The 11,205-nt window shown below is 51.6% G+C and overlaps 1 protein-coding gene across 2 annotated transcripts; it reads left to right on the top strand.

Annotated features, from left to right (window-relative positions):
- Positions 1-987: 987 nt before the first annotated feature.
- On the top strand, positions 988-10,076 carry Arrdc1 (arrestin domain containing 1). 2 transcript variants are annotated; one of them, XM_041674833.1, is made up of 8 exons: positions 988-1,212; positions 7,171-7,281; positions 8,271-8,321; positions 8,416-8,570; positions 8,717-8,899; positions 8,993-9,166; positions 9,245-9,683; positions 9,766-10,076. In XM_041674833.1, exons 1-8 carry the CDS (start codon positions 1,095-1,097, stop codon positions 9,828-9,830), a joined length of 1,296 nt encoding a protein of 431 aa, XP_041530767.1. In that variant the 5' UTR covers positions 988-1,094; the 3' UTR covers positions 9,831-10,076. The 2 variants fall into 2 exon arrangements, with proteins under 2 accessions (XP_041530767.1, XP_041530766.1); XM_041674832.1 differs by having other exon boundaries at positions 990-1,212; positions 8,990-9,166.
- The last annotated feature ends 1,129 nt before the right edge of the window (positions 10,077-11,205 follow it).

Raw genomic sequence — 11,205 nt, 5'->3', positions numbered from 1 at the left:
TTTAATGCCAGCACTTGGGAGGCAGAGGCAGGTGGACCTCTGTGAGTTAAGAGGCCAGCCTGGGGACTGGAGAGATGGCTCAGTGGTTAAGAGCACTGTCTGTTCTTCCAGAGGTCCTGAGTTCAATTCCCAGCAACCACATGGTGGCTCCAAACCATCTGTAATGAGATCTGGCGTCCTTCTCTGGCGTATGGGTATTAATGGTAATGGGTATTAATGGAAGCAGAAAGTTGTATACATAATAAATAAATCTTTTTTTTACTTTTTAAAAATATTTATTTATTATGTATACAATATTCTGTCTGTGTGTCTGCCTGTAGGCAAGAAGAGGACATACGAATTTAAGACCCTTTCTCCAGTTCACAACCAGCACCGACCCTTTTTAAAAATGTGATTCAGTAAATTAAAAAAAAAAAATCCTATGTCTCAGCAGCCTCGCTCGCCTTACGCCCCAAGCCCGGCAGAAGTCTGCTCTGAGCGCAGCCTGCACCATGCCTGCCTGCGCTGCTCAGCACCTGTTTCCTTGGCCTCTACTCACACCGTGCCAGGAAGCGCGGTGCGGGATGCAGCGCACAAATCGCGATGGCCGCGGGGCATAGCTGGGAACCCTTACTGCCTGAGCACCGAGCACCCCTCCCTCGTGACCACCTAGCGTTGAAAATGGGTGCCTGCTCTCGTCGGCAGGTGAGCAGGCCTCACCCCTGGGCAGTAGACATCTCAAGGAGCCCTAAAGCGTCACGGGCAGCACAGTCGGTAGCCGAGCCCAGGGTCTGGGAAGGTAAGTTAGGACTGCGCTGTTGTGGGCAGGTGCTAGTGTTCTAGGGTGGAAAGTCTAGGAGAAAGGGGCGTGTCCTATGGGGGCGTGCCCTCGGTCATGGGCGTGTCCTCAAGGAAGGGACCAGCCCTGGGGAAGGCGGGCCTTGGGAAAGGGGCGGGTCCTTGGGTAGAGAGGGTGGGTCTTGGGACGCCGGCTAGTTCTCTGGCCCAGGCGGGTCCTGCGGTCTGGGCGTGTCCTCTGTCGGGGGAGGAGGGCGGGGCGGGCCTCGAAGCCTCTGCCCAAGCAGGCGTCGGACCGCGGCGCGGGACACCGCGGTATGGGGAGGGTGCAGCTCTTCGAGATTTGCCTGAGGCAGGGCCGCGTCGTCTACAGTCCCGGGGAGCCGCTGGCCGGGGTCGTGCGCGTGCGCCTGGGAGCGCCACTGCCCTTCCGAGGTGGGCGCGGGGTCGCCCCGGGGGAGCGGGTAGCTGCGTTCTTACCTGCGGTGGGGGCGGGGCTCTCCAAAACCTCGTGGTCAGTGGGCTCGGGGACTGGGTTCTCAGTATCCAGGGAACCCTGGGTTTACGACGGAACCGCGGGCGCCTGGGTCCGGCTGTGCTGGGAGGCCAGGGCGGGGCAGGCAGCTGGGTGGCCCAGTCCTTCCGCATCTGTCCCATCCTGTGCTCTCAGCCTAGGGGAGGCCGGAGTCTGTGTGAGGGCCTAAGCGCTTGTTCCCATGCCCGGGCGACCCTGAAGGTGGAAGTATGCAGGCCTCCAGTCCCAGTCTTCCCTTGTTCAGATGTCCAAGGTCCGCCGCACTCTGCACCTGCTGGGCCCCCACCTGCAACCTCGTGTGCGCTGGGTCCTCTATTTTCCTCCCCTCCGGGGCTCCTGTGCAGGACCTTCCTCTTTAAAGACAGTTCTGGTCCATGTGTGCAGGTCTCCAGCAGTATTCACAGGGTACCTTTTTTTTGCTTTCAGTTTAAGGCTTAAGACTTCCTTAAAGCTTGTGGTTGCTGGCAAGGGGGCTTGTTCTGCTTGGCAATCCCCTTGCTCCTGTCCTAAGGCCTTGAAACTGAGCTGAGCTGAGCCCTCTGCTGATACATATGTCTGAGACTCTGGGGCTGGGGGATCAGATTACTCTTTTGCCATTGACAGGGCTCTCAGGTGCAGCTTCCTCTGTGCTGGATCCACAAATAGGGATCTGTGTGCGATTATATGACTGAGTTCTTAGGGTCAGGTGGGCACTGTTGTAGCCTCTGCTTAGCTGCTGGCACTGAGTGCAAAAACTTTATGAGTGTCCCTGCTTGGTATTCTTTTGTTTGGGCCTCCCATGAGAACTACCTGGCTGCTCGACCGAAACCACAGTTGCCCACAGACACTTCTGGTGTCTGCTGAGGATGGATAACGATTCTCCTTAGCCATCCTAGGCCCAGTTGAAAACAGTTGGACCTGGACCTGGTGTTATTATCTAGGTCTAGAAGGGAGCTGGGTTGTAGTGTCTGTCAGACCCTAGTCTTGTTGAGGCTCCTGGTCATGGTCACACTGCTTTCCTTTGCTGTATCCCTATTTAGAGTTTGTGGTCTGAGCAGATGTTGCTTTTGTAGAGGCTACAGCCGTGATAGGTTAGCTCCTCCTGGACCCAAGAAAGGTATGAGAAGTTGTATAGAAAACTCCAGGTTGGCTGGCAGGATGTGGTGCAGGCCACACCTTGTGGCCTTGGGGAAGACAGCAGAGAGAAGAGAGGTCCAATTGAGAACTAGCCACGCAGTTTTTCTTTTCTGTCTTTCTCTCCTGGCTGAGCTTGGGGTGACCAGGCTACTGCCAACTGCAAGAGTAGGAATGAGCTACTCATGGCCTCCTTGTATCGGGTAAGGAGCAAGTAGATGGACAGCTGACCTTACGGAGGCCACGAGAGCTCTAGCCGATGGTGCCCCAGGATCATGGACTGGGCCTGGAAGATGGATTTTTATTTATTTATTTATTTTGAGACAGGGTTTCTCTGTGGCTTTTTGAGCCTGTCCTGGAATTCACGCTGTAGACCAGGCTGACCTTGAACTCACAGAGATCCACCTGCCTCTGCCTTAGTTATCCTGATGCCTGAAAGGAAGTTACTGGACAGGTAGAAGCACTCATGAGAAAAGATCCAGAAGTCTCTGAGGAACACTATCTATACACACCATGATTTTCTTTAGAAAACCAGAGCTTGCCGGGCGGTGGTGGCGCACGCCTTTAATCCCAGCACTCGGGAGGCAGAGGCAGGCGGATCTCTGTGAGTTCGAGACCAGCCTGGTCTACAGAGCTAGTTCCAGGACAGGCTCCAAAGCCACAGAGAAACCCTGTCTCGAAAAACCAAAAAAAAAAAAAAAAAAAAAAAAAAGAAAACCAGAGCTTACGCTGGGCGGTGGTGGCATATACCACACCTTTAAACCCAGCACTCAGGAGGCCTAGGTCAGCCTGATCTACAGAGCTAGACCCAGGACAACCAAGGTTACACAAAGAAACCTTGTTTTTTGTTTTTTAAATAAAAAAAGGAAAGGAAAAACACGATAGATCAGCTTCCTGTTTCCAATGGTGAACACCCCAGTTTGGTAGTCCCTATTCTGTTTGGTGCCTGCCTTTTGTTATAGTTCTGAACATTATCAGGAAGTGCTTTTTCTATTTGGATGATACCTTGAAGTATAGACTGTTCTGCAGGCTGTCACCTGATGCTCTGTCGTGGAGGACTTGCTAGAACACACTTGCCCTGGTTTCCTGGTTATGCTGCAGGGTAGGAGGACCTGGTGAGAGGACCACGGTTACCTCCCAGAGAAGATACCTTTGCCTGAGAGTGGACTGATAGGACTGTAATATTACAAAAAAGCAGCAGGAACACTAAAAGCCAGGAAATAAAGGAAATCAGGGTCTTTTATCAGGTGGTTGCCCCCAAACTGCCTAGTTTTGCCATCTCAGACCTGTGCTGTCAAAGAAGCTGGTTCCAGCCCCTGCAGCAGGGACAAACCCTCCCTCCCCCACCCTCCCAATGCTCAGACCTCCATTATTTCTCAAGCAGAACTGTAGTATGTGGTTTTCCCTGCTCAGTGATCTGAGAAGGTACACACCTAGCTGCTGGCACTGTCCTTGGCTTGTGAACCTGGAATCTTTGAGGAATTTTCTGGGGAGTTTTTACACCTTGATTGTGACCCTACTGAGACAAAGGAGTAACCTCAGGTGTTTTGTTGGGGAAGCAGCAGGCATGTTGTTTACAAGCTCCCACCCCCCACCCCAGGGTTTCTCTGTAGCTTTGGAGTGTGTCCTGGAACTAGCTTCTGTAGATCAGGCTGGCCTCAAACTCACAGAGATCCGCCTGCCTCTGCCTCCCGAGTGCTGCGATTAAACCTTCAATTATTTCTAATGAGAGAGTGAACACACAGGAGGCTGTTCACACTGTCCTCCCAAGAGAGCTGTTTGTGTGGGGGGAGAAAATGCCCCACCTTGGGAAGATCAGAGTCTGATCCCCTCCGCCCCCCACTCCCAGATGCTGCTTGCTTTTCTGGAACCTGGTGGTCCTATGCCTGAAGTGTAGGAAGTCCAGTCCGGGTGCTTGGTTGCTGTTATAAGAGGTGCTATGAGAGACTCTTGATGAGCTAGTGTAGGACTTGAGAGTTGATGGGTGCCCTGGCATGTATAGAAAGAGTGTTTACTTCTGCATCCCCGCCCCAGCATGGGTTAAATTCCTTTATAGTTGTCGTTCTAATAAGTAAACATGTAAGTCACCGGGGTTTTCCCCGATTTTTAGTTTGACTGGGTATCGGTTCCTTATCTACTGGTACAAAAAGGTCATCCAAATAACAAAACATATTGCGCACGCCTTTCATCCCAGCAGAGGCAGGCAGATTTCTGTGAGGTCAGCCTGTTATACAGAGGAAACCTGTCTCAATAAACCGGAAAAAAGCCGGGCGGTGGTGGCGCACGCCTTTAATCCCAGCACTTTGGAGGCAGAGGCAGGCGGATCTCTGTGAGTTCGAGACCAGCCTGGTCTATAAGATCTAGTTCCAGGACAGGCTCCAAAACCACAGAGAAACCCTGTCTCGAAAAACAAACAAACAAACAAACAAAAAAAAAAAACAAAAAAGCAAAACTACCCCTAAATTGAACAGCTAAGCAACCAATTTGTTACTGTTCATACACTGAGGATGAAGAATTTGAATAGCTCTGCCATTCACAGTAGGCATCCTGATAGCACTATGATAGTGTCTGGACTAAGCTACCATACTTCTTTTTGTATCTGATGTGGGGCCAATCATCCTTAGGGAGACGTACCCATTGTGAAGCATCTTGTGTCCTCCAGCAGACTTTTGAACCTCCTCTTACCCTGGCATCTCAACAACTGTTTGCTGTTCAGTTTCCAGGGTGGGATGGTTGGTGGTTGGAGGTTAGAGTGACATGGAGGGCGAGGGACAATCATGGGCACTTCCAAGGAGCAGAGGATGGTAGAACAGGAATACAGGACCACCTCAAGAGTGAGAACAGGGAGGCTGGAGAGATGGCTCAGTGGTTAGGAGCGCCTCAGGGAGGTCCTGAGTTCAGTTCCCAGCCACCACTTGGTAGCTCACAACCATCTGTAATGAGATCTGGTTCCCTCTTCTGGCATGCAGGTGTATATACAGACAGAACACTGTATACATAATAAATAAATAAATAATTTTTTTAACTTTATATAATTTTATGTACGAGTGCTCTCTGTATGTACATCTGCATGCCGAAAGAGGGCGTCAGATCCCTTTGTAGATGGTCGTGAGCCACGATGTGGGTGCTGGGAATTGAACTTAGGACCTCTGGAAGAGCAGCCAGTGCTCTTAACCGCTGAGCCATCTCTCCAGCCCTAAATAAATAAATATTAAAAAAAAAAGTGGAACAAAGCCTGGCAGTGGTGGTGCATACCTTTAATACTAGCACTTGGGAGGCAGAGGCAGGTGGATCTCGGCTGTGTTAATCTAATTAATCTTAATCAATAAAAACCAGGAGTCAGATATTGGGGTAAAAACCTAGAAGAGCAGAGAACCGGAAGCAGCTGCCAGTTGCTTCCTACCTGTCTAAGTCCTGCTTTGCAAGAGGGGCTGAGATTCTGTTTATACCCCCACCTTATCACTCCCTGTCTCTGCCTCCCAAGTGCTGGGATTAAAAGCATGTGCCACCACTGCCCAGCTTCTGTGGTTAACTAGTGACTAGCTCTGCCCTCTGATCTCCAGGCAAGCTTTATTTGTTAGAACACAAAATATCACGGCAGCCATCTGTGAGTTTGAGGCCAGCCTGGCCTACAGAGCTAGTCCCAGGATCATACAAAGAAACCCTGTTTTGAAAAACAAACAAACAAAAAGAATAAATTTAAAAAAGAAAAGAGTGGGAGTTGGCCGCCGTCAGGTGAGGGAGTGCACACTTGGGTTGAGGAGGAGCCAGAGGTTCCAAAGAGGAAGCTAAGTGCTCTGTGGCTAACCAGGAGGATGCCTGCACTGTGATGTGGGAGACTGTACAGGAGGCAGGTGTGGTCAACTCCTAGGTACTTGGCTATGTTTGTTCTCCTGCTTGGTGGCTTTGTCACAAAGATAAAAGAGGATGAATAATCCTACCCTTCGGTGACCCTCTCTGGGAAAGGGGCTGAAACCTTGACCCAACCCTACAGGGAGAAGGGTGTTACTTCAGGGCGCCTCTCATTGGCTCCCACCTACCTCCTTGCCAGGACCTTCTCCCTCGTGATCAGTTTCAGCTATGCCAGCTCATTCACCTATGGCTACCTGATCACAGTAGGCCCAGGATGTGTCTGTAAGACGGAGGAGGAATTTGAACTCTGTCTTAGTATTTCCTGTTCTGGGTACTTCCACTGGTGAGGGAGGACCAGCTACCCCAAGGTGTAGAAAGTCAGCCTCCTGGGCACTGCTGCTCAGGAAGTCTGGGCTCGCCTTCCAGTTCTAGATTGCTGACCCGCTCAGACAGGTTTGACTGCATTCCTGCAGGGAGAGGGCTGGCATTAACTTTCTTGAGACTGAGCGGGCATCTCCAGGCCTAACTGATTTGCATCATAAAAAAGGGCTCCTGGGCTTTTATAGTTCTGGCTGAGGTAAACAATTTGGGGATAGCCCGGGGTTATCTAAGAGATTATTGGCCTCCCACTGTGTCTGTAGGACAGATAAAACACTGCCTCTCAGTTTCTTTGCCAGCCTGGTTCCCGGAGAGAACACCACTATTGGGGGATGGCCAGGAGGTATTCTTGGGAAGATGTTAGGCTGCTTGCACCTGGACCTTTCCAGGTACCTGTGCGGGTGGGGCTACTTGACCTATGGATGCTTCCAGCCCTACAGGAATTCCTATGCTGGGGACAGGGAGGAGCCTAGGCCATCAAATGGTTTAGGCTTATGCCACCCTTCCCCTTACAGCTATCCGGGTGACCTGCGTGGGTTCCTGTGGGGTCTCCAACAAGGCCAACGATGGGGCATGGGTGGTGGAAGAGAGCTACTTCAACAGCTCCCTGTCACTGGCTGACAAGGGTGAGTGTGGGGGCCAGCCGTGATCACAGGGGCAGCCATGGGCTGGAGTGGGGTCAGTTTATCCTTTCCCATCCCAACAACTGTCTCTTAGATTCCCACTCTATCCTACCCTCTGGTACGGGGTCTGGGTGGGCTCTGACCCTTGGTATGGCTGTTTTATCCCTACCCTCTACCCTCAACCATCTTCCTGCTTTTAATTTTATTTATTTTTATATTTTTTTGGTTTTTTGAGACTTATTTTTTTTTATTTTTTTTGGTTTTTCGAGACAGGGTTTCTCTGTGGTTTTGGAGCCTGTCCTGGAACTAGCTCTTGTAGACCAGGCTGGTCTCGAACTCACAGAGATCCGCCTGCCTCTGCCTCCCGAGTGCTGGGATTAAAGGCGTGCGCCACCACCGCCCGGCCTTATTTTTTTTTTTTTTTAAAGATTTAAATTTTTTTTAAAATTTTCTATGTATACAATAGTCTATGTGTATGTCTGCAGGCCAGAAGAGGGCACTAGATCTCATTACAGATGGTTGTGAGCCACCATGTGGTTGCTGGGAATTGAACTCAGGACCTCTGGAAGAGCAGGCAGTGCTCTTAACTGCTGAGCCCTCTCTCCAGCCCTTTAATTTTATTTTTAAAGTTTGTATTTATTCGTTTTTTTGAGACAGGGTTTCATGTAGCTCAAGCTAGACTTGAACTTGCTATGTTATTTATCTGAGGATGCCCTTAAACTTCTGATTCTCCTGCTTCTGTCTCCCAGGGGTGTGCTACCCTATCTGGTTTATATAGTCCTTGGAATTGAACCAGAGCTTTGAGTACGCTAGGCAAACACTCTCCCAGCCACACACTCTCATTGAAACCAAGCCCTTAGCTCCGGTGTGGGCATGGTGCTCTCGTGCTGGAGACAGGTAGTGTGGACTGGTGGGTTGTGGTGGGCTTCTGGTCTGGCACTGTGGCCACTATGGATCTCCTCTGGTTTGCTCCCGCCTCCTTGTCTCTGTAGGAAGTCTGCCTGCTGGAGAGCACAGCTTCCCCTTTCAGTTCCTGCTTCCTGGTGAGTGGCGAGCTTGTGGGGGCCACAGCCTTGAAATGGTGGGACCTACAGGTGGGAGGTGCTGGGTATCAGCCAATGCCTGTTCTCTCCGTAGCCACAGCACCCACATCTTTTGAGGGACCCTTTGGGAAGATTGTGCATCAGGTGAGGGCCTCCATCGACACTCCACGTTTTTCCAAGGATCACAAATGTAGCCTTGTATTCTACATCCTGAGCCCCTTGAACCTGAATAGCATCCCAGATATTGAGGTGAGGATGGATGGAACAGAGGCTTCTTTGGTTACCTTCAAACTGCTCGGGCCAGGCAGCCAGGCTCTGCAGGCTGAGGCCCTGCCCCCATGCCACAGGAATTCACTCTGCTCACTTCATAAACTTTGCCCCATTTTCCCTTTAAGCAACCCAACGTGGCATCCACTACCAAGAAGTTCTCCTATAAGCTGGTGAAGACGGGCAGTGTGGTTCTCACAGCTAGTACTGACCTTCGTGGCTATGTGGTGGGACAGGTGCTTCGGCTGCAGGCTGACATTGAGAACCAGTCAGGCAAGGACACTAGCCCTGTGGTGGCCAGCTTGTTACAGGTCAGAGCCCTCTGACTCCTGACCGTTTCTCATGGGACAGAAGGGGTGGGTTGCTGGCCTGCCTAAGCCCACAGTCTGGTCTTTCCTTAGAAGGTATCCTATAAGGCCAAGCGCTGGATCTACGATGTGCGAACCATTGCAGAGGTGGAAGGCACAGGTGTCAAGGCCTGGAGGCGCGCTCAGTGGCAAGAACAGATCCTGGTGCCTGCCCTGCCCCAGTCAGCTCTGCCAGGCTGTAGCCTTATCCACATCGACTACTACCTGCAGGTTTGGTTTTGCCCAGGGCTGGGTGGCCTGAGGCTAGGTGACCTTGGCCTGACTCTTCAATACCCACATTCTTTTCAGGTCTCTATGAAGGCACCCGAAGCCACCGTGACTCTCCCAGTCTTTGTTGGCAATATTGCTCTGAACCAAACCCCACTGAGCCCCTGTCCGGGCACAGGGTCTTCTCCTGGGGCCTTGTACCCAGTGGTGCCCTCTGCACCACCCCAGGAAGACGCTGAGGCAGTGGCTAGTGGCCCCCAGTTCTCAGACCCAGTTTCCCTCTCCACCAAGAGCCATTCTCAGCAGCAGCCACTGTCAGCTGCGTTGGGTTCCGTGTCTGTCACTACCATCGATCCCTGTGTTCAGGCTGGAAGCCCTGGTAGGCATTCTCTGCACCCTCCCTTGTGCGTCTCTATAGGTGCCACTGTCCCCTACTTTGCAGAAGGCTCCGGGGGGCCAGTACCCACCACCAGCGCCTTGATCCTCCCCCCAGAGTACAGTTCATGGGGCTACCCCTATGGTGAGTGGAAATGACAGGGACGAGGGGGAGGAAGTGATTGAGGTGCCTTGAACCCCTTGTCAATCCTGCTTTCTCTCCACAGAGGCTCCACCGTCCTATGAGCAGAGCTGTGCCAGCACAGACCCTGGTCTGATCCCAGGGAGCTGACCCTGGTGAGCCAACCCTGTGCCACCTCTATGGTGGGCCTGGCCTTTGCCCTGGGATGGGATGCCCAGGGCCTCGTGCCTTTGCTCTCTACTTGGCCCAGCTACTCAGGACCTGCAGCCATCTGGACGACCCCTTGTGGACCAGCCTCTCCTGGCTCCTCTGGAATTAATCAGTCCTCAAGAGGTTGGAGTAGGGCGGCAGGGATATGGGACGTGGAGAGACTATAAATAAAGCGCTTTATTTGTAGAGCTTTTGCGACCAAAGCCTACCCTCAAAGTGGCCCCCACTGTGCAGACTCCACCCCTGAAGAACACAATCCCATAATAAGCTCCTCCTTTGACCCCACCTCCGAAAGACACACCACACCCTGCAGGAGGCACCCTGAGAGCTTCTCCCTCTACTCCCTTAATCCTCTGGGCTCCTCTGTAGTCCCGGATAATGTGCCCTGGATGGTGCTGTGCTGGTCACTTCCCTCTTTCTTTTTTAGATTTTTTTATTTTTAATTTTTCCTTTGTCTGCTTAAGGATGTTCCTGGTGTTCTTTGGGACATACTCTGACTTGCATTCCAAACCGTTGTTCTAGGTGGCATGCTCGGATGCCTGGCCACCAAAAATATTCACGGGGAAAGGACTTGCTGGGAACCTACTTGCAGAGGAACCCTCTACTCTTGGGCATGAGGTCACTGTCAGCTCTGATCATTGTTGCACACAAAAGACCTTGAAACTATGAATTAGGTCCCTAGAGCAAAATGGAAAGAGGGGTCCTGTGGAGCAGCATTTCAGAGGCACCCTACAGTCCCCATGACATCTCTGGTAACAGGTACTGGCCTGTTGGTCTTTACATGCAGTGTTTGCACTGGAAGTGGAGTTGGCTAAGGTCCAATTTTCCAAAGCGGGGAGAGCCGCTTTGCTAGGTGTGGTAGCCACCTTGCCTGTGTAACCAACAAGTTGACAGACTTAAGAAACAAGGTGTACAAAAGAGCAGAATATGGCAGTGCACACCAATATTCCCAACTTGTGCCTTCCACCTGAGCCCTGGGAGGATGTCTGATATTCGTGCCACCTAACCAGCTCGGTCTGCACCCCACTGGCCAAAGGCTAGAACTGGGTGGTATCTTTTGGAACACTTCATTGCCTCCTCCTTCCAGCATGGTCTTTCACTGGGCAGTCACATGCCTGGCCAACATTTGATGCTGTGGGACAGGTGGGTCTTGGAGAAAGGCAGGTCTCTAAGCACTGGCTGGAAGCAGTGCAGCCTGCAGTTGAAAGGGAAGCTTAAGTTTGAATCCCATCCTTTCTCAGGTTGGCTGTATACATGCAGCTCCCTTACCTTGGTTCACTCACTTTGAAAATGGGAATGGGAAGCAGGTTTGTCT

Source organism: Microtus oregoni, unplaced genomic scaffold (genome assembly GCF_018167655.1).
Source record: "Microtus oregoni isolate MIOR12 unplaced genomic scaffold, Mior012 000025F_ref0000491, whole genome shotgun sequence".
In the NCBI taxonomy this organism is placed as follows: Eukaryota; Metazoa; Chordata; class Mammalia; order Rodentia; family Cricetidae; genus Microtus; species Microtus oregoni.
This window is presented reverse-complemented; position numbering and strand designations above follow the sequence as displayed.

Excerpts from the sequence above, each read along its gene's own strand:
- Arrdc1 (XM_041674832.1), top strand. The coding sequence starts at position 1,095 with ATGGGGAGGGTGCAGCTCTTCGAGATTTGCCTGAGGCAGGGCCGCGTC. Across the intron at positions 8,571-8,716 it reads ATAGCATCCCAGATATTGAG|CAACCCAACGTGGCATCCAC; the intron begins GTGAGGATGGAT and ends TTTCCCTTTAAG. Across the intron at positions 8,900-8,989 it reads TGGTGGCCAGCTTGTTACAG|AAGGTATCCTATAAGGCCAA; the intron begins GTCAGAGCCCTC and ends GTCTTTCCTTAG.